This window comes from Macaca nemestrina, chromosome 7, assembly GCF_043159975.1.
Source record: "Macaca nemestrina isolate mMacNem1 chromosome 7, mMacNem.hap1, whole genome shotgun sequence".
Classification (NCBI taxonomy): domain Eukaryota; kingdom Metazoa; phylum Chordata; class Mammalia; order Primates; family Cercopithecidae; genus Macaca; species Macaca nemestrina.
The window spans coordinates 176,716,725-176,740,136 of record NC_092131.1 but is presented as its reverse complement, the minus strand read 5'-3'; the positions used below and the strand labels follow the sequence as shown (position 1 = coordinate 176,740,136).

At 40.9% G+C, this 23,412-nt stretch overlaps 1 protein-coding gene across 3 annotated transcripts in view; it reads right to left on the bottom strand.

The window, feature by feature from the left end:
* LOC105497446 (gamma-aminobutyric acid type A receptor subunit gamma3) overlaps nt 1-23,412 on the bottom strand; it is a 560,409-nt gene that overhangs the window by 499,929 nt on the left and 37,068 nt on the right. The window contains exons 1-2 of one of the 3 annotated variants that reach the window (XM_071067299.1): nt 6,403-6,421; nt 5,545-5,612 (exon numbers count right to left, since the gene is read on the bottom strand). The exons of 1 other annotated variant lie outside the window; for it this stretch is intronic. In XM_071067299.1, coding sequence (XP_070923400.1) covers nt 5,545-5,547 — 3 coding nt within the window. In that variant the 5' untranslated portion in view covers nt 5,548-5,612; nt 6,403-6,421. Of the gene's footprint in view, nt 1-5,544; nt 5,613-6,402; nt 6,422-23,412 lie in introns of those variants that run through there. One more of the 3 variants, XM_011768539.2, reaches the window with a different exon arrangement.

The following is a 23,412-nucleotide window of genomic DNA, read 5'->3' as shown; positions in this document are numbered from 1 at the left end:
ACCAAATACACCGCTTTTCTGTATAAATTACCCAGTCTCAGATATTCCTTTCCAGCAATACAAACAGACTAATATATCAGGCATATCAAGTAATAGAAACAAGCAAGAAAACGGACATTAGAAATGGAACCAGAGACGGCAGCAGGGACTTAATGGTTAATGTGTTCCAGAAAACAGATTGCAAGATGGAGAATCTCACCAGAGAACTGACATAATTAGAAATAATCAAATTAAAATTTTGGAACTGAAAATATAGTAATTGAAACCAAGAACTCAATAGACAGCTTTAAAAGATCACAGGACAGAGATGAAGAGTGACTTTGTATGCTGAAAGATGGAGTGCAAAGGAAGAAAAAAAAATAGCACAAGCATAAAAGCAAGTGGGTCCTGGGAGAAGCATGTAACCTTCACATGACCAGAGTCCTAGAATGGTGCCAAAACAATATTTTAAGAAATAATGTCCATTCTTTATCAAACACTGATGAAAGGTATCAAACTACAGATGCAAAAACTGCTATGAACTTTATGCAGGAGAAATGCAAAGAAAACAAAACAAGGTCAGGGGCACCATAGTGCTTTAGCTGTCACTTATTTTAAACTTTCCTGAGTTTAGATGACTCCAAAAGAGTTCCACAAAGCAATAGCTCATCCTCCAGTAATGACCAAATGGAATTTATCTTCCACAGGCCTTAATCAGGACTTGATGTCCTGGCTTCACTTCTTAAAGCTCCAGCCACAAGTGGAATGGAGCAGAGATAAGGTTTGAGAGGCTTCATGTGTTCTCTTATGATTTCTCTGGCGTCATGTCATCTTTTAAGTTTCAAATGTGTAGGTTACGTATCATATAATGGAACATATCGTGGTGATGTTGGACCTGTCCCCCAATCCACAGAGCCATCCCATTAATTTCTGGTAACACATGGTCACGTTGTAGTTACATCACACTGACTACAAGTCTTAGATTTCCTCAGATGAATTAGTATCAGTACTTTTTTAAATGAAGGAAAAAAGCCATCTTACAAGGCTGCCTACTGTATAATTTGAAGTATATGACATTTTGGAAAAAGCAAAACTATGGAAGCAGTAAAAATATCAGTGGTTGCCAGTATCTGGGGAGAGGAAGGGATAAACAGCTGGAGCACAGAGAATTCAAGGGCAGTGACACTACTCTGTAAGATACAACAGGGGCAGATACACAGCATTACACATTTGCCGAAATCAACACCAAGAGTGAATCTTAATGTAAACCATAGGCTTTGGATGATAAAGATGGATTAAGGTGCATTCATTTATTGTAACAAACACAATACACTAATTCATGATGTTAATAATAACGTGGTGTGTGTGTGTGTGTGTGTGTGTGTGTGTGTAGAGGAAAATATACGGGGGAACTCTACTTTCTGCTCAATTTTTATGTAAACCTAAAAATGCTCAAAAAATAAAATTTATTAATTTAATTCTTTTAAAAGGAACACAGAAAAGCAATCCTAACACTGGATCACACTGAGCCCTTTGTGTCTTGAGTTCCATGTTAAGGCTGGGACCCTACAGGTACGTCCAGCTGCTGTGTGTCCACGTCGACTAGGAAACGAAGCCAGGGCTTTGCTGCCAAGCAGGTCACACTCAGAACCTTGCCCTAAGATCTCCGCCACAAGCTTCCGCTTACTGGACACAAACAAGCAGAAAGGTCAATACCTTCTCCACTATGGTCCTGTCAAGATTAAAGGATTTGGGGTCAACAGCACAGAGTAAGTGTCAGAATGCTGGTTTTCTTCTTCGCTTTCCTAAAAGGCTGCTTGAAGTGGATATTCTCAAAAATAAACTCACAAGCTCCCTTGCATGCAGCCTTCCCGTGTGGAAACAAACCATGCACACTTTCTATGACGAATGCTGCACATCGAGGTGTGCGGCAGCGACAAAGGCAGAGGGCTATGAAAGCTTCATGTAAAGGAGTATTCCCCGGTCCTGCTTCTAATCTCCATAACTAGAAAAAGCATACACAGCTCCAGTGTAAACAAGACAAACTATCAAACAATAGATTGAGATGCAACTTCATTTCCACTCAGCAGAAGGAATGTCTGAGGCAGAATCTTCAGTGTTCACAATATCAATAAAAAGCAGAAAGTGTGAGAGAAGGAGGAGGAAGAGGAGGAAGGAGATGAAATAGTCATTGCTCCCTGTTTCATTGATTGTTAAATGACTATGTGGACAAGAAGCCATAATTTTACCAGGCTTTGCCTTTGTGGTCAAACCCCCAATGCAAATTTACATCCTTAAACCCTGTCTGCATCTCTAGAGTGTGCTTCTTCCCATCTTGTGTTCTTCGATTGTTTTAGTCTTTCTTATATTCCTTTTTACGGCTAACTCAATCCCCAATACCCACCTACACAGTCAGTTCTCTACTTTTGCATTTTTATTGTTTTTTCTAAGATCTGCGTTTCATTTTTAAGTCCTTTACTTCTTTGAAAATTATGTTGTTTGGTTTCACAGACACAGCGGGTCTATGCGATGCGCTCGGCAATGTGAGACGCCCTTATCATTCCGGTCTCCCAGCAAAGCGTTCCCAGTGCAAAGGTTCTTCCAGAAGTGGTCCTCGAGGCCCCCGCCTCCTGAGGGCTTTGAAACTTCCCCCAGGCCAGCCAGAGCCTGCCAGCTCCATCCAGGCTGCTTAGAAGGGAACCTACCTCCACTCTGGCACTCAGCCCATCCACAGACTCACCCCACCAAAGCAGGCCTTGGTTCATCGTGTCTCACCTTCACCCAGCACGGGGCCTTCACATGGGTCGCATGGCAAATGTGTGTGAAGGAACAGAGAGAGACACAGAGCAACTCACGCAAGGAGAACATGGGAATTAAACCTGTGAATGTGCTAGCGTGTGTGTGCCTGTGTGTGTGCGTGTGCTGCATGTGTGCACGCATACGTGTATGTGTGCCTGTGTGTGTGCATTTTAAACAAATCCTTGCCTGCCCTCTATGCTTTGCTGAGCCAAGGTAGGCTAGTAGTGCGCTGTGTCTTCCAGACTCCAGAATGGTCCAGACAGTGCCATCCCTGCTGAGCACTGACTACAGCCTCGGCGCTGTTTGCAGAGGAAAGCACTTGTTAGCATTCGGTTTCCCCAGGACTGCAAGCGTCAGCTGCTTCCGACTCACACAGGAGCAGGCAGCCAGATTGGCTCCCCACCCCTCCAGTAGGGTAGAGAGCCATGCTAGAAAGAAAACCAACTGGATGACATGATGTTTCAAAATATTCAGGGCAAGTTTTACAAAAGAGACAGTTAATAGAAGAAAGCTTTCTACTCCACATCCTGCCACAGCTCAGCCTGGGAAACCTGCTGTGTCAGCCTCCAGATGAGCAGGACGCTGGTGCACACGTGCTCTTCTCTGGGGCCCAGGGCTTACGATGCCCCCGGCCATTCTAAGGTCATTTCTCGCCCCACAGGGAAGGATCAGAGTTCATGATTTCAAGTCCCTAATGTGAGCTCTGTGTCATCGTGTAGTTTTTGTTTTTTTTTTAAGGGACAGAGGGGTCTGACTAGTGATCTTATTGATTTTTTTTTTTTTTTTAAGATGGAATCTAGCTCTGTCACCCAGGCTGGAGTGTAGTGGCTCGATCTTGGCTCACTGCAACCTCCGCCTCCTGGGTTCAAGTGATTCTTCTGCCTCAGCCTCCTGAGTAGCTGAGACTACAGGTGCCCACCACCACGCCCAGCTAATTTTTTGTATTTTTAGTAGAGACGGGGTTTCACCATGTTGACCAGGCTGGTCTCGAACTCCTGACCTCATGATCCACCTGTCTCAGCCTCCCAAAGTGCTGGGATTACAGGCGTGAGCCAACGCACCCGGGCTGGATTTGAACCAATCTCATGAAATATGACCTGCTCAGATCTCTGATGGGAAAAGGTTTTCAGGGTTTCCAAATGCAGGGATCTGTTTTGGACAGAGAGAAGGCTGAGGTCCGACTATCAACTGCAGCTTCAGGGCCTCGGTCACGGCTCCCTCTGTGTGCCCCTCCAGGCATCTCTCCACACACCACTCCCTCTTCCCCAGCTGTGTGATGCAGTCTGTCCTCCTGCGTCACCAAGGACCTTCACACTCTATCCCACATGGCAAACTCTCGCCTATCCATGAAGTTTCAGATGCAGAGGACCTCCCTGGAGACGTCCCTTCCACTCCTGCAGCCACATCACCCTGAAGGAACCTGTCATTCACTACGCTCCTCCTCCGCAGCCCGTGATTTCCACACGAAAATTCCCGTCGATTCCAATAACAAAGCCTAACACAAGGCACAAAGTAAATTCTAAAGCTAAAGACCTGCATGAAAATCCCTCTATGTGCAAATGCAATTGACTATTCCTGAAATAATTCTGTAACCGTATATCCAGGAAGGCACTTCTTCTTCGAGTGTTAAACATAGATACATGTTAGACATAAAGGTGTTGAATACACGGCTGTGGAACAAATGCAAGAAAATAAAACTCCAGCACAAGAAACATACATAAGAAAGGGTTACTCTATGCAGTCAACTGAATAATGGTGTATCAGGAAAAGGGAATATTACATCCACAACTTGATTTTAATATACAGCCATCTGCAGCACATAGGTTGTGTGAAATAATTCTCCTTTATCCATTCCACTTCTTTGCTCCAGTTTAGGGATGATATGGAGATTTTTTAAGTGAATCGCCCATAAATATAACTTTACCCCTGCATGGAACCCTTATATCACCAGAGAAAAGAACACTTTTAAAATCTGGCAATGAAAAGAAATGATTTTGCTACTAATTTTGGAGGGGTTATTTCCATCCACAGAACACTGCAATGAAAAGAAGACATTTAAGTCAGCATTTTGGCAATTCCCCTCCCTCGGCCTCAAATGTCTCCCCAGATCAGGAGCAAATGTGCACCAGGGAGCACAGGCAGGACCTCTGCAGGAGGCAGTTCCTGATAACGCTTCGGGCTGCAATTGCCAGGCCTGCTCGGGGATCCTAGGGACTCCTAGTAACCCTTTGCTGGCAGGTGGACTGTGGCCTTCAGCCCACCAGGGAAGGCTCTCACCCTAACGTGTTCCAGTATCCCCACACTTGCTTCATGGCCAGGCACTTTCGCACAGGGAAGGATTTCTTTCACATCCAATAGTTCTTGAGCTTAATTTGCTTATAAGCCTGTGGGAATAGCCTACTCGGGGAAAGCACATATTTGATCCCATACTGAAAAGCAGAGGCAGTTTATTTACTCTCAAAGTCCACACTGAAGACGAAAGTAAAATCTGAGTGATCTAGAATCCTTTCCTAAGAAACACTATACAAGACAGGTCTCTTGGATCATGAAAGAAGAAACTAAAAGTGGAAATGTACTACTGTCACAAGCTCTATTTCTTCATTTTTTTTTTTTTACCACTTTCAATATTCCACTAAGTGCTACAGATTTAAGAAGTCAGTGTGAATTTTAAACCTGCATGATAAATCTCAAACAGAAATCCACAATGAGAATGTAACAAGAAGAGGTGCAACAGCCGTTAGATCGGAAAATAAAGGAGCTTCTTACCATGTTTATTGATGACACGGGGCCAATGCTGTTAACATAAATGTCAACGTCAATTACGGTCGGTTTTACTGTGGAGAAAAATACATGGATGTTAATACTTCGTGCCGGAGAAAGACAGGGGAGCATATTCAAGTCCCAAAGTCTCATACGTAGCAACACAAGGACATGTTGGAAACACACATGGGCAGGGCTTTCTTTGGGACTTCTCTTGTAATTATAATTCAAGCCCTGCCTGCCTTTCTTTTCAAAAGTCTCCAAGGACGAGAGATTCTTACTTGTATCTTTTCAGTTCCAGGAAAATAGAATATTTATACACTGCAAGTTGCCAGTCATAGAAGACTATAAAGATATACCGTAACATTACTTGCTGATTTTTATGGCAAAGATAGGAGATACACGGTGAGCTACTGCAGGAGTAATTTAATGTCAAAGTTTTGCTATAAAGCTCGACACAAGACAGGAGCAATGTCAGTAACGTTGTTGGGTTATGTGTCCACCACGTAGCTGTCTAGCTATCCTTCCAAAGCAAAGCAACTCAAGGCAACATTCTGGTGAGTCTATACACCAATAAAAAATGAGAAATATTATTTACTGTTATCAATATGACTTAAAGATACATATACGCACAGACATCACAGAGTTTAAATCCAACTCAAAACATGACGGAATGTTAGTAAGTCAAACAATTACTGTTTCAACTGTGAAGGCATAACATTTATATAATCACAGGTTGATCTCTCTAATGCCTTTTGTCAGAGGCTGCCCTGGCTCATTTGGCTTTAAGGGAAACCAGTTTCTGTTTTTATGGCAGCAAAAGAACTGAGCAAGCCTGATCATGAGACAGCTGAGTCCACAGACCTCTGAGTCAGAGGCTGGTGTCCTCTGAAAGGGGGACATTCCCTTCACTCTGCACTCAGCGACTGACAAAGGATGGGGCAGAGCCAATTCCAGAAAATTTCTGCCCGGGAGGAATATGAACAAGACTCCTGAACCTCTCCCCATGATACAGACCGTTTCTATAGAAACAAGAGTGTCGTCTATGCAATTATGTCAATGCATTTCCTTCAATTGTGCTGAAGGACTCAACATTCACAAATGGAATTCCACACTCTACTTCTGAAACAATGAATGGCAGCTCTGAGCTCTCAGTCTCTTGTAAAATTGCACATCCACTGGTCTGTGCCCTGGGCAGTGATCCCCAGACCTTCACGTAATGAAAGCAATGATAATGAATTTGAACCAACTCCTACAACATCTGTCAGTACAGCCAAGTCATGTGAGCTGCAAGAGCGGTTGGCATTTTGGAAAACACCCCAACACAATTTCACACACTAAATATACAGTGCTTAAGTTTCATAAAAGGAGTATTCTTCATTTTAGACTAAGCTTTGCTAACTGCTATGGAAATTACGTAGCATCTTTCTTCAAATTATTGGATTCAACAAGTGTTCCATCTCCAAACACTGCAGAACCTTTGACTGTGCTATACCAAAGGGTGTTAAGTCAGTTGGTTACGGACCTACTTTCAGCAAGAGAGTTTTCTGGTTGTTTCATACAAGTTATTAGACTTTGGGCTTCCAGAGCTTTTTATATCATTAAATTAAAAGAACCAACAAACATAAAGCCTTAACTGCTTGCAGTGAGAAGCAGCAAATATAGCAAGTGCAACAGTGCAATGAAGAGTGTAAGAGATAAGAGTTTGCAATAAGTGTACACACACACACACACACACTCGCAAAACGCCAAGGAAAATGAAGAGCTTTTAGTAGAAGCTTCTTTCTTTGAGACAGGGTCTTGCTTTGTCTCCCATGGTGGAGTGCAATGGCGCAATCTCAGCTCACCGCAAACCCACCTCCCAGGTTCAAGCGATTCTCCTGACTTAGTCTTCCAAGTAGCTGGGATTACAGGCACCTGCCACCACACCCAGCTAATTTTGCATTTTTAGCAGAGATGAGGTTTCACCATGTTAGCCACGTTGGTCTCGAACTCCCGACCTCAAGTGATCTGCCCACCTCGGCCTCCCAAAGTGCTGGGAATACAGGTGTGGGCCACCGTGCCCGTAGATGCTCTTTTAAGCAGCGTCATGCTAACATAAATGAAGCACTAGAATAGTGGCTCTGACAATAGAAGCCAGGAAGGAGACTGGCCTCAGGCAGCTCAAGGTTTATAATTCAAAGACTCAAGACTAAGCCCTGACAAATGATCTTCCACAAAGTTGCCAAGACCGTTCAATGGGGGAATGGACGGTCTTTTCAACCAACAGTGCTGGGAAAACTGGATATCTACAGGCAAAAGAACGAAGTTGGACCCTTACCTTATGCCATATACAAAAATTAACTCGAAATGGATTTGAGACCTAACTGTAAGGCCTAAAACTACAAAACTATCAGAAGAAAGCATGAGGGAAAGCTTGACATTGGATTTAACAACAGTCTCTGGGATATAACACCAGAAGATCAGGCAACAAAAGAAAAACAAATGAACTTGACTGTAACAAAATTTAAAACTTCTGCGCATAGAGGACACAACAGAGTAAAAAGGCAACCCACTGAGTGGGAGAAAATATTTGCAAATGGTATCTCTGCTAAGTGGTTAATATCCAGAATACATAAATAACTCCTACAACTCAACAACAACAACAAACGAACCTGATTTAAACGGCCAAAAAACTTAAACAGACATTTCGCCCAAGAAAATATAGAAACGGATAATAAGCACATGAAAACGTCATCAGTTATTAGGGAAATGAAAAATCAAAACCACAAAATAACGCCTCACACCCATTCGGATGGCTACTATTACAAACAAAAACAAACGAACAAACAAACAACAATAACAGAAAATAACAAGTGCCAGCCAGGATATGAAGACATTATAATCCTTGTGCACTGTTTATGGGAAGAAAAATGATATACCCACTGTGGAAAATAGTAGAGTGATTCCTCAAAAAGCTAAAACTAGAATTACCGTAGGATCCAGTAGTTCCACGTCTGGGTATGCACCCAAAGGAATTAAAAGGAGGGGTTCAAACAGATGGAACAGCCATGCTAATAATATTACTCACAGTAGCCAAAAGGTAGAAACAACTCACGTGCTTATCAACAAATGAACGGATTTTTAAAATGTCGTATACATAGACAATGGAATATTATTTCGCCTTAAAGAGGAAGGATATTGTGATACGTGCCACAACACGGATAAACCTTGAGGACATTATGCTAAGTGAAATAAGATAGTCACAAAAGAGCAAATACCATGATTCCACTTATATAAGCCTCCTACAGTAGTCAAATTCAAAGAGACAGAAAGTACAATGTTGGTTTCCAGTGACTAGAGAAAGGGAAATGGGAGCTGTTTAATGGGTACAGAGTTTCAGGTCTGCAAGATGAAGAGAGTTCTGGAGATGGACGGCGGTGGTGGCTACACAGCGATGCGAACGGACCTACTGCCACTCAACTGTATATTTAACAATGGTTAAGATGGTAAATTTTGTGTCATGTGTATTTTACTGCCATATAATAAACCCTAAGTAACCAAGAGAAGGATGGGGATACGAAGGTAGGAAAGCCAGAAATGGGGTGGTGGGGAGCAATTTTCTGAGTGAAAGAAAGCAGGTGCTATTTTTTTAAAGAATAAAATAGGGAGGATGGAACTGAGTCCCATACATTTGGGTCAAAATGGGTTCTTCCTTTGAATTCTACCTTCCTTCTCTGGTTGCTTTCATTTCCTAAGAATTGAGAATTAGTATGTCTGAGAAGAATCATAAACTCATAAGTTGTGCGGCAAACGTGAACCTTGCAAAGATACCCTGGCTAGGCCTCGACAAGCATCAGCCACATTTGCTCCACTGATGGACTGAGGTGGTCCTAAGGGGAGTACATGGGCTGCCTTTTCTCTTTGCCTCTGTTACAAAACCAAAGCAGATCTAGGCTTGGTTGTTTTTCTCCACTCTCCACGGTCGTCTGCACCCTGGAAGAAGCCAGAGAGAAGAGCTTGTGGAGGACTCTCTGAACCATCATGACGAGCTGAGGGGACAGCCCCAGTGGGAAGGGGGACCTGGCAGCAGCCTTGCTGGGGAAGGAATGCAGGGTCGGGGGGTCTGTGGATGGACCTAGAGGCACGTGCCAAAAACTAGGGGTGAGCAGATGCTTTGCTTTGCTTATTGTGGAAGTTAAAGGAATCCTGTCATGGTCAAAAGGGAATAAATTGTATTTTATTTGAAGAAAGTTCCCAACATCAAATCCTTTGGGACTTGACATCTAAAAATCACATTTAATATAGTACAAGATTCCTGCTAAACTCACCTCAGCCCCTCTCCTGATGGTCTTCATATGGTAATAAACGTCTTATTTTGCTAACTTTGATGGTTCCTTCTTTGGCCCTGGGCCCCCTGAGGTGGGCACAGATGTTATTTAATAAGTCAGGTGGGTTAATAAGTAAGTTGTGTCCTTTTAAAATGGGGTTAATTCCTGGCGTGGTTCATAACAAGAAGAGAGGAAGCCTGGCTGGTCTGATTCTAGATGTTCTCCTAACTTTTCCAACGTGAAATGGCAAGTTGTATTGAGCTGGCTTCTCAAAATCCCAAGAAGGTTCTCTCTAAAACCAGACTTATGACAGCATGATTTACTTTAGAAAAATTAAGGAGAGGAAAAGAAAAGGGTAGAAAAAAAGACAGAGGAGTTGTGCTTGGCTCAGCAGGGTTCACAGGGCATGGTTCTGCAGTCATCTACCAGGGGAAGGTGGCATGGCAGGAGGGCATCTCAGAAGGAAAGAGCCTATGGATTTACACAGAGAGCAGGGAGATGGCAGGCGTCCAGGGCCACAAGGACCAGTAGTCACAGTCACTTAGTTCTTTCTGAGCTGAGTCTTTTGATTAATACCTCTTACATAAGATAGTTCTCATGCAGATTTTTAACTTATTTTATTTATTGCTCATTTATTTCGAGGAAGGGCTTGCTCTGTTGCCCACACTGGAGTGCAGTAATGCAATCATGGCTCACTGCAGCCTGGACCTCCTGGGCTCAGGCAATCCTCCCGTCTCAGCCTCCTAAGTAACTAGGACTACAGGCACACACCAACATATCAGGCTAATTTTTTAATATTTTTATAGAAACAGGGTCTCGCTATGTTGCCTAGGCTGGTCTTGAACTTCCAGATTCAAACAGCCTTCTCACTTGGGCCTCCCAAAGTGCCATGATTACAGACATAGGCCACTGGGCTCAGCCACTCACATAAACTTCGAGTAAGTGTCTGGGGTCTTTTAGGGAAATTAAGTTAACATACAGGAGTGGAGAAGAAAAGATGTATTTCCTTTCTCTGAATCCCTACATTATATGATTACTCCCTATTTTTAGGTCACGGGCACCTTTTAGCACCCTCCACAAGGAAAGCTGGCCGTTGGAAGGCAGGTCTGTGTGATTCGCCCTCACCCTTCCCACAGCATCTGGCACAGTAGGTGACCCCCGGATGTTGTGTAACTATGGTGCATAAAAATTGCAGTTGTAAAATTATAATTACTTAACTTTACATGTTAAATGCTCATGAGCTTGCCAACTGCAACACGAAAAAATACGTTCTTTTCTCTTTTAATGTTCTTTTTTTATTGATACATAACAGACGAACATATTTTTGGGATACACGTGTTAATTTAATACATTTACATAGTCTATAAAGATCACATCAGCATAACTGGAATATCCATTGCCTTAAACATTTGTCCTTTCTTTGTGCTAGGAACATCTGAATTATTCTTTTTCAGTTATTTTGAAATATACAATAGATCATTATAAACAACAGTCACCTTACTGATTATCTAGCGCTGTCTTACTTTTGAAAGAGAATAATTTTTAAATATCCCCTAGAACATGATGGCGATTACAAGCTGGACCAAAGTAGTCGAGCGGGCAAATGGCTAATAAAAGATCATCGGAGACAAAGATGTTCCTGATAATCATCTGTTACAACAAAAATTACATTACCTCCATGGAGAGGAAAAAGTAGAGAGTGACATTGTGAGAGCAAATGAAACCATGAATATTCATTCATAAACAAGCGAGAGACAGAAAACAACAGGCCAGGCGCAGTGGCCCACGCCTGTCATCCCAGCACTTTGGGAGGCCGAGGCGGGTGGATCATGAGGTCAAGAAGATGGAGACCATCCTGGCTAATGCGGTGAAACTCCGTCTCCACTAAAAATACAGAAAAATTAGCCGGGCGTGGTGGCGGCGCCTGTAGTCCCAGCTACTCGGGAGGCTGAGGCAGGAGAATGGCGTGAACCTGGGAGGTGGAGCTTGCAGTGAGCCGAGATGGTGCCACCGCACTCCAGCCTGGGCGACAGAGTGAGACTCCGTCTCAAAAAAAAAAAAAAAACCAGAAACAGAGATTCCAACAGACAAGCTACAGGACCAACAGGTGTTGACAGGGACAAAAAGGTAGAGGGGGAAGAAGTCTGGGTGTTTACAGCTGTCCATGCAAGGGAATCCCTAAAGAGCTGTCCCAGACCAGCAGTGGGGATGAGGCGCGGAGACACTAAGGAATTTTGAGCAGACGTGTCAAGTGAGGCAACATACCCCGGGAGGGCGCAGCCTGGATGCAGAGGGGCTCAGCTGCTCACCGGTTCTATCATCTCGAAAAGTTTCTTCACGTCTCTGTGCCTCGGTTCCCCTAGGTGGAAGACAGGCTGATGGCAGAACCTAATTCAAGATGAGGGTAGAGGGCTGGGCTGTTACACAGTAAGCAGCGGGCACTCAGCAAATTTTTAGCTATGGTTGTTGAGGCCCCTGGAATTAAATGTGGAATAGAATGCCAAAATATTGCATTTGCTTCTTTTCAAATAATGTTTATGTTTAAAAGTCACCCTAGGCACTTAAGTTTCTACTTTTTCATGAAAAGAGTAAATATGACTTAAGTATTTAAATATCAGCCCATGAATTTTCAGAAGATGAATAAATAGCATTAACTCTCATGCCCCCACGGTATAAAAGGCTCTCCCAATAGCTGGGAACCTCCCTTCCATCCTTCCCACCTTTGGGGACAAGGGTGGGGAACCGGGCTCATCCGTCCCTTTCCTTTTCCTAAACTAAGAGTCCCACTGAGCACAATGATGCATTAGGTAGAGGCTCCCCTGCACCCATCACCAACCTTCCTTTCAGTTCTGCCTTCTCTCCCTCTGCTAACGTCCACAGACGAAGGACGATAAGATTTATCACATGTCTGTGTGATCAGCACTTTGCATTTAATCAGTACGCAGTAGCATTCTTGTTCCCATTTTACAGAGAGGAAGTTAAACTATGAGTGAGGAGTGACTTAACTGGGAATCTGCAGCTTCACCAAAGCAGAGAATCCAGGGCTCCACCCTCAACCTCCTGCAGTTTTCTGTTTTGGTAGTGAGGCTTAAAGAGACTCTAGGCCAGGCGCGGTGGCTCACGCCTGTAATCCCAGCACTTTGGGAGGCTGAGGCAGGAGGATCACAAGGTGAGGAGATCGAGACCATCCTGGCTAACACGGTGAAACCCCGTCTCTACTAAAAATACAAAAAAAATTAGCCAGGCGCAGTGGTGGCGCCTGTAGTCCCAGCTACTCGGGAGGCTGAGGCAGGAGAATGGCATGAACCCGGAGGCGGAGCTTGCAGTGAGCCGAGAGCGCACCACTGCCTTCCAGCCTGGGCGACAGAGCGAGACTCTGTCTCAAAAAAAAAAAAAAAAAAAAAAGAGAGAGAGAGAGAGACAGACCTAGAGAACAAATACTTCAATGGGATTAGTACTGTTTTTTATCATCATCATCATCATTATCATGATTATCGTGACAAATAATCTTTCAAGAATTTTTTAAACACAAATTCTCTGTCTCTGAGGATTATATTAAACCTATCGACAGCATCTCAGTGAAGATTTGTTTTCAAATGCTTTTCTTCTAACTTGGAGAATACTGTTATGGGGAGTAAGTGGAAGAATTTGGGTAAAAAGCACATGGGATAAGCAAACTTGGTCAACATTGCAGTTTTGCCAACACTCTGAGTCCTTGCAAAAATGTTTTCCATAACTTAGTATTGGAGCCCCGAGATGGTAAAGTCACTATCGCAGGTCCCATTCCAGCCCAGTTAAGGTCCTATTTGGCCAATTTACTTGGTTCAGACCCTTAAATACAGGGTTTACAGCTAATCCTATTTCCATTAATCCCAGAACTATAGACGTCAACTCCAAAGCCCTCACTCCTTTCCCAAACACCCTTTAAATATGTGATCCCAAGGAGGCCAGCAAGAGGTGACAAAGATCAAGATAAGGTTATTGTCATTTCGCTGTGGGTCAGATACGACAAGTAACATGGAAGGAGGCGAACAGTGACATTCTACATTTTTGTGCATCCATGTAAAATATACTACTAACAGATCTTGAGAATTCCTGTTCTCAAAAGAATAAAACCACTGCTGTTAAGTTCAGAACCACAAATCCTTCAGAGCTCTGATGGGCAGGTGCTCAAAGGCTCAGATCTAAATTTCCACCTCCTGAAAGGGTTTGAGGGTAAGAATGCAAGAGAATTGAGGAAGGCAAATGCCAAGTCTAGTAATGTTATAAATTTGACTCTAAAGTAGCCATATGGCCTTGAGAAAGTCACTTAAATTTGATGGGGCTCATTTTCTCCATCTATCAACTGAATATGTGAAGTAAGATCTTTTTCCAGCCACGAATTCTGTTCGTTATAACAGGAAAGATAAGTTTTTAACAACTCCCTTCGCAATAGCAGCTTCTCGCTTCCACCGTCTGGCAGGGAATGCAGAATTGCGCTGACCAGCAGAGCTGTCAGTTCAGAGCAGATGTGAAGGGCTAACTGCACTATGCCTTTAACTGAGGATGGTATGAAAATCCTCAGTGCCTGACAAACCTCACTGTACCTGAGTGACATGAAGGAAGTGACATCAGCAAGACGGCAGAGTAGGAAACCCCAGACCCTACTTTCCACGTGAAGCCGCTGACTTAACCACACGATACAGACCAGCTGCCTCTGTGAGAGATCTCGAATACAATTCAGAGGTCTCTGCAGCACCCCCGGCCAGTGCAAAGCCAGCCACACAGAAGTCCCCGTAGGAAAATTCCTGGCCCACACCCGAGTGCCTCCCCGCAAGTACCACGGGGGGTGTTCAGGAGAACATTCCCAATTTCTCTCTGAGGAAAGAAGGAAAAGAGTAGAATATTTTCAACATTCTGACTTTTCGTGGGGCTGCCAAGGGACTGGTTTCTGTGTTCTCTGAATTTAAATGCTTACAGGAACAGGGTGGCAGGTTGGTGGACTCAGAACAGGCAATGGACATGGCTTGTTTTACCACCGGAGTCTGCAGTTCCATAGAAAGACAGTAGGGGGAGTGCCAGTACCTCAGTTTGCTACACCACCAAAGAAACTGCAGTACCACAGACAGACATCAGAGGGAGCCCCTGAGTAGAAAGCAACCCACCCTTCCATCATTAACTTGGTGCAAAAGTAATTGCGGTTGTTGGAAATTACTTTTGCACCAACCTAATACATTTAAGTGCGCAAGTCTGAAGAGTATGCATCCCCAGAAAAGGCTTTAGATGTCTCCAGGATCTCTGGCCATGCTGATTGGTGAAAGTCCTTCCTGCATGAACCCTGACCACAAAGACTGGGCCCAAGGTCACAAATTAAATATCCTGAAACTAACCCTAAAGGCATGGGAATATATGAATTAGCATATAGATAATTCAAAATAACTGTTGTAAGGATGCTCAAGGACATAAAAGAAGGCGCAGATGGAAAAAACTAATGAAATTTTTAAAAAATGAACAAAGTGATAATATCAGAAAAGAGACAGAAACTAAGAAGAACCAAACATAATTACCAGAAGTGAGGAATGAATTAAGTGAATTTAAAAATTCACAAGAAGTACTCTATAGCAGACTTGATCAGATAGAAGAAAGAACCAGTAAATTCAAGAACAGGACTTTTTAAATTATCAAGACAAAGAAGCAAAAACAAAAAAAGAGTGAAGCGAAGCAGAGAAAGCCTAACAGACTTATGGTAGAGTGTCAAGCAGAACGACATATGCATTATGGAATTTAAAAGGAACAAATGGGGAAAGAGACTATTTGAAGAAATAATGGCTGAAAACTTCCCAAATCTGAGGAAAGAAATGGACATACATAATCAAGAAGCTAAAATAACCATAAGTAGAATAAAAATAAAGAGATCTACAAAGAGACACATCATAATCCAACTGCCAAAAGTCACAGACAGTGAGAATCTTGAAAGCAAAAAGAGAAAAGTGACTCATCTTGTACAAGGGAGCTTGTATTAGTTTATAACCTCCTTTCTCAGCAGCAACCTTACAGGACAGAATGAAGTTGGATAATATATTCAAAATGCTGAAAGGAAAAAAAAATCAACCAAGAATACTATATATGGTAAAAACTCTCTTTCAAAAATGAAAAAGAATGTAAGACATTCTCAGACAAAGTAAAGCTGAAGTGACAGAGCCACTGCACTCCAGCCTAGGTGACAGAGTGAGACTTTGTCTCAAAAAATAAAAAATAAAAAAAAGAAAGAAAGAAAGAAAAAAGAAAAGGAAAGGAAAGCCAAGAGAGTTCATCATGACTAGAGCTGCCATGTAAGAAATACTGAAAGTAGTCCTTCAAATTGAAGTGGAAGAATGATAAACAGCAACCTTAAGCCATATAAATAGATAGAAATTACTTTTAAATCAGGTATAGAATTTTAAAAACCAAAGTGTAAAAAGTAATCAGAAAACTATGTTAATACATATACAGTATACGAAGAGGTAACTGAAGTCATCAACAACATAAAGTGTGGGAAGACAAGTCTTAAAGACAAGTCAAGATTTAAGACTTGTTAAGACAAGTTTTAACACATTAAGAAGATTTAAATTATTCAAAGTATTGTATTTGACCACAATGGGATGAAACAAGAAATCAACAGCAGAAGTATAATTTTTACATGCAACTGAAATTATCAGTTTAAAAGAGATTGTTATATTTCATGTAATTGTAATGGTAACCAGGAAGAAAATATCTATAGAATATACACAAAGGAAAATCAAAAGGGAATCAAAACACGTCACTCAAAAAAATCAAACACGGCCAGGCATGGCAGCTCACACCTGTAATCCCAACACTTTGGGAGGCCGAGGCAGGCAGATCATGAGGTCAGGAGATCGAGACCATCCTGGCTAACATGGTGAAACCCTGTCTGTACTAAAACTACAAAAACAAAATTAGCCAGGCATGGTGGCGGCGCCTGTAGTCCCAGCTACTCCGGAGGCTGAGGCAGGAGAATGGCATGAACCCGGGAGGCAGAGCTTGCAGTGAGCCGAGATTGCACCACTGCACTCCAGCCTGGGCAACAAAGCAAGACTCCATCTCAAAAAAAAAAAAAAAGAAAGAAAGAAAAAAAGAAGAAGAAAATCAAACACAAAAGAAAGTGAGCAGCAAGAGAGGAAAGGAGGGGCAGAAAGCTGTAACACATCCAGGAAAAAAAAAAAATTAACAAAATGGCAACAGTAAGTCCTTCCCTATCAGTAATTACTTTCTAAGTAAATGGATTACAACCCTAATTAAAATATATAGATTGACTAAATGGATTTTAAAAAGATCAAAGAACATGCTATCTACAAGAGACTCACTTTAGATCTAAGGACATACACAGGTTAAAAGTGAAAGGATTCACAAATGGGAATCTGAAGAAAGTAAGCGTGACTACATTTGTATTGGACAAAAGAGATTTTAAGTCAAAAGATTTTATGTCACAAGACATAAAGAAGATTGTTATCCAGTAATAAAAGGGTCCATTCACAAGAAAGACATAACAACCATAAATATATATACACCTAACATTAGAGTTCCCAAATTTATAAGGTAAACATTGGCAGAGCTGAAGAGACAACTAGACAGCAGCACAATAATAGTAGGAGACTTCAATATTTCACTTTCAGCTATATAAAGAACCAGACAGAAGGTAAGCAAAGAAACAGAGGACTTGAACAACGCTACAAACCAACTGGACCTGACAGACATATTCTGAACACTCCACCCAACAAAAGCAAAATACACCTTCTCCTCAAGCGCAAATAGACATTCTCAAAGATAGAAGACATGTTAGCCCACAAAACAAGTTTTAACACATTTAAGATTTAATCACTCAAAGTACAATAGAATGAAACAAATCAACAGGAAAGCAAAACAGGAAAATTCACAAAGATATGGAAATTGAATAATTTACTCTTAAACAACCAAAGGGTCAAAGGAGAAATCACAAGAAAACTTAGAAAATACATGGAGACAAATAAAGAAAACACAACATATCAAAACTTATGGCCTACAACAACAGCAGTACAAAGGAAGAAATTTATAGCAGTAAAGACTTACATTTAAAAAGGAGGAAAAACTTCAAATCAACAATCTAAGTTTACACCCTCAAAAAACTAGAAAAAAATATAATTAAAGAAATGTAGCTGAAGAAAGCAAATAATACAGACTGTACAGGGATAAATGAAATAGGAAATAGAAAATAGAAAAAAATCAACAAAACCAAGAGCTGATTCTTCAAAAAGATCAATGAAATATAGAAACCCTTAGCTAGACTAAGAAAAAATGAGAGAAGACTCAAATAACTATACTTAAAAATGGAAGAATGTTACAACCAACGTCACAAAAATAAGAGTTGTGAGACTATTATGAATAATTGTATGCCAACAAACTTGATAAACTAGAAGAAAAAAATATTCTTAGAAGCATATAACCTATCAAGACTCATTCATGAAACAATAAAAAATCTTGGCCAGGCACAGTGGCTCACATCTGTAATCCCAGCACTTTGGGAGGCCAAGGCAGGTGAATTGCTCGAGCCTAGGAGTTAAAGATCAGCCTGAACAACATGGCAAAACTCTCTAGCTACAAAAAATACAAAAATTAGCCAGGAGAGGTAGTGCACACCTGTGGTCCCAGCTACTTAGAAGATTGAGGTGGAAAGATCACATGAGCCCAGTGAGGTCAAGACTACAGTGAGCCATGATCATGTCACTGCACTCCAGTCTAGGTGACAGAGTGAGACCCTGTCTCAGGAGAAAAAAAAAAATTCTTAAGCAATCTCTGACTAGTAAGGAGACTGAATCAGTAACAAAAACTTCCTGTCACTGAAAAGCTCAAGACCAGGTGGCTTCACCAGGGATTCTACCAAACATTTAAAGAAGAAAAAACACTAATCCTTTCTTAAACTCTGCCAAGACAAATAAAGAGGAGGAATACTTCCAAACTCATTCTATAAGGACAGCATTACCCTGATAGCAAAGGCAGGCAAAGTCAAAAGAAAAGTATAGGCCAATATCCTTGACAATTTTGATGACAAACCTTCAACAAAATACTAGAAAACAGAATTCAATAGCACTTTAAAACTGTCATACATCATGGCTAAGTGGGATTTATTCCTGAAATGCAAGGACGGTTCAACATACAAAAAAAAATCAATCAATATATTATTCTATATTAACAGAATGAATTTTTAAAAATGCACATTCTCAATTGATCCCGAAAAAGTATCTGACAAAATTCAACAGCCTTTCATTATAAAAAGCACTCAATACCATAGGAATAGAGGAAAACTACCTCAACATAATAAAGGCCGTACATAAAAAGCCCACAGCTAACCTCATCCTCGATGGCTAAAAGCTTTTTTCTAAGATTAGGAACAAGAGATGAATGCTTGCATTCACTGCTTCTATTCAACATAGTACTGGAAGAAATTCTGCTCAAAAAGAAATAAAACCATCCAACTTTGGAAAGAAGTAATATTTTCTCTAGTCACAGACAACATGATCTTAGATGTAGATGACTGTAAAAATTGCACATGCACACACAAATGTTAAAACTAATAAATTCAGCAAAGTTGCTGAATATAAAATCAACACTCAAAAGACAGTTGTTGTTTACATACATTAACAACAAACAAAAAAGAAGTTAATGAAACAATTCCATTTACAAGAGCATTAAAAACAATAAAATACTTTGGAATAAACTCAACTAAAGAGGCAAAGGACTTATACATGAAAAACTACAAAACATTGTTTGTAGAAATTAAGGAAAACACCAGTAATACAAAGACATCTTGCTTTCACAGACTGAAGGCCTAATATTGTTAAGATGTCAATCCTATTCAAAGCAATCTACAGATTCAATATAATTCCAGTATAAATACCAAAGCATTTTTGGCAGAAATAGAAAAGCCAATTCTAAAATTATATAGCGTCTCAAGGGACCCCAAATAACTAAAACAATCTTGGGGGTAAAAAAGAAAGTTGGAGGTCTGACACTTCCTAGTTTGAAAACTTACTACAAAATCAAACAGCGTGATACTGGTATAAAGACAGATATATAGACCAATGGAACAGAATAGAGAGCCCATACTTCAATCCTTGCATAAAGTAGCTAACTGAATTTCAACAATGATGCCAAGACTACAAAAGGAGAAAAGGACAGCATCTATAAATGATTCAGGGACAATTGTATCTCCATATGCAGAAGAATGAGGTTAGCACTCTTACTATATATCATATACAAAATTTAACTCAAAATGGGTCAAAAGCCTAAATATGAGACCAAAAACTATAAAACGTCTATGAGAAAACAGTGGAAAAGATTAATTACGTTGAATTTGGTAATCATTTCTTGGATATGACAGTAAAAGCTCAGGAAACAGAAGCAAAAATAGACAAATGGACTACATTAAACTTAAAAACTCCTGCACATCACAATAGCCAAGACGTAGAAGGAAAAGAAATGTCAATCAACATGTGAATGAAAAAAGAATATGTGGCATATACATACAATATTTTTCAGCCTTAAAAAATAAAGAAATCCTGTCATGTTCTACTAGGTGGATGAACTTTGAATACATCATGTTAAGTGAAATGAGCCAATCATAAAAGGACAACTATGTTAAGATTCCACTCATATGAAGTGTCTTAAAGTAGTCAAAAATCCAGATGTGAAGTCCTATGATTCTATTACAGCCAATAAGCCTAACTACTACAAAATATTTTATTTTTATCTTCAAATTTTTCACCTTCCAATCTATTTTTACAATTCAAACACTTTCAGTATCATAAATTGTTTGAAGAGTTTTATTAATACGTACCTTTTAACAGCCTCCCTTCTAGTGTAAGTGGTAAGTAAATCTTGTTTTTGCCTTTCTGCTTACCACTATTCATTCGACAAATAATTAGTGGAAGACTGCTGAGCTACACAGAGTTCTAATGTCTGAGGATAGAGCATAATCAAGACATAAAGTCCCCACTTTCATAGCATTTAAATCACAGTGAATAAAACAGAGATTAAACAAGTAAGCTAATCAATAAACCAACTGTTTTTTATAGTTATGAGTACTATGAAAGGAATAAAACCAGATACTGAGATAAAGATTGACTATGGTGTGGGAAAGAGAGCCTACCTTGGATATGGTGATTCACTCCCCATATCCATTCCTTCCTATAGAGTTAATACAGCCTTGAAAAAGCACAGAACTCAGTAACATCTAATGTGTTACAAAGAGAATATATATGTAATTCATCCCGCAAAAATATATTGAGATTTTAAAATATATCTGTAAAGATTACAGTCAAGAATTTCCCAAAAGTGATGAAATACATCAAATCACAGATCTGAGCACTTCATCAAACTCCAAGAATTATAAACATTATGAAAACCATGCCTGGGCACATCATTATCAAACTGCTGAAAAGTTAATTAAAAAAAAGTCTTAAGATGAGTCAACAAAAAGTACATTGCATAAATAATAAAAATAGTTAAGATCATGGCTGATATCTTATAAGAAGCAATATAAATAAATAAAAGTGGTGTGAGATTTTTTTCAAGTACTGAAAGAAAAAAATATTAGCCTATAATTCTGTACCCCAAAAATGACCTTCAAAAATCAAGATGAAATAAACATCTTCATACAGAAAAATATTAGAGAATTCATCTCCATCTGATCTGCAGTATTCAAAATACTTTAAAATATTCTTTACACTATTAATAAATTATAGCATATGGAAGCTTGGATCTACGAGAAGGAACAAAGAGCAGCAGAAAAAGTAAGCTATTTAGTTACCCACCACTACTGAACTCAATGAAAATGTGTTAAGATTCTATATGTGAGAACTTCTAGAACCTGACAGAATAGCCATGCACCTCAATTTTCCAGAAGTAAATTAGAATTGTAGATTTAAGTAGTATCCTGATCTAGGCTAAAGTAGCAGATTGGAAAACACATTTTAATACACGAGGATGGGGGTTGAAGCCACAAAGGCTGGTGTTACTATCAAATAAAATACTGTATAAAATGAAGAGAAGAGACTGAAAGATAACTTATTGAAAGGCCAGGAATCTGGGTGATGGAAGGAGGAAGAGAAACTACGAAGGGGACAGTGAGAAAGGAGAAGATACTTCATTGAAGCAGAGAGAGGGACGCGTTCTTCTGAAGAAAGTGTCCAAGTCGTACACAGCACAATAAAGATAAAGAACATTTCCAAAAGTCCTAAGAGAGTTGCAGAATTGAAAAAGTAGATGCTGTGGTCAGAATTTAAAGAATAAGAATAAGAATCTCAGTGTTTGCCCAGGTGCAGTGGCTCACACTTGTAATCCCAGCACTTTGAGAGGCCAAGGCGGGCAGATCACTTGAGGTCAAGAGTTCGAGACCAGCCAGTTCAAGTCCAGCCTGGCCAACAGTGGCGAAACCCTGTCTCTACTAAAAATACAAGAATTAGCCAGGCATGGTGGTGCGGGCCTGTAATCTCAGCTACTCCAGAGGCTGAGGCAGGAGAATCGCTGGAACCCAGGAGGAGGAGCTTGTGGCAAGCCAAGATTGTGCCATTGCACTCCACCCTGGGTGACAAAGTGAGACTCCATATCAAAAACAAAACAAAGAAACAAAACAAAACAATCAAACAAAAAAAAAACCTCAGTGTTTAAGCCGCTCTGAATTATGTCAAGGACCAGATCTGGGGATAGTGGAACAGCAAAGGCAATGGAGATTAAGCTCTTTCAAACCGAGCAGGTCCCGCATCTACAACAACAAGGAGTTTGGGATATGGGTCTGTTTTTAAATAGAGAAGAACAGAGATGAGAAAGGGGAGGGGGAAATGTGTGAAAGTGAAGCTCAAGGGAGGCAAGGGCTTCGAGAGAGAAGGTGGAAAATGGTGTGGAAATGACTTGAGAGCATGAAGCTGGCCAGTCCCAACTTAATCTAACCCTGCTATTTTCCAAGAGCCAAACTGATGTTACCCTCGATCTTCTCTTAAATTTAGAAATGCCTGGGGCTATTGTTTTGACCACAGTGACGCTATCTCAGTTGTTCTAGGTAAAAGAACCAAGCAAAGTTACTACATTTCTAGAATATTTAATTAGCTGCTTGCCCTGATTGCTAAAGTTATCACCTCGTTCATTCTGGGGCCTGGGCGTTCCTTGATGAAGAATCTTTCCTTCAGGCGAAAGCACAAACAGAGAAAGGACAAGATTCCTAGGCAGGCGCCGATGGAGGACCGGTGGCATGCAGCTCTGGGGATCCAACAAACTACCCTAGATCCCAAGCTACTAGCCTAGGTATGTGACACATCAGCCTTGTGTGCAACACCTTAGCTTAGGTATGTAACCCCAGCTCCACAAAAACTACAAAACTTAGCCGGGCTTGGTAGTATGCACCTGTAGTTCCAGCCACTTGGGAGGCTGAGGTGGCAGGATCACCTGAGCCTTGGAGGCAGAGGCTGCAGTAAGCCATGATCGCACCACTGCACTCCAGCCTGGAGGACGGAGTGAGAGCCTGTCCAAAAAAAGAAGAAAGAAGAAGAAGCAGAAG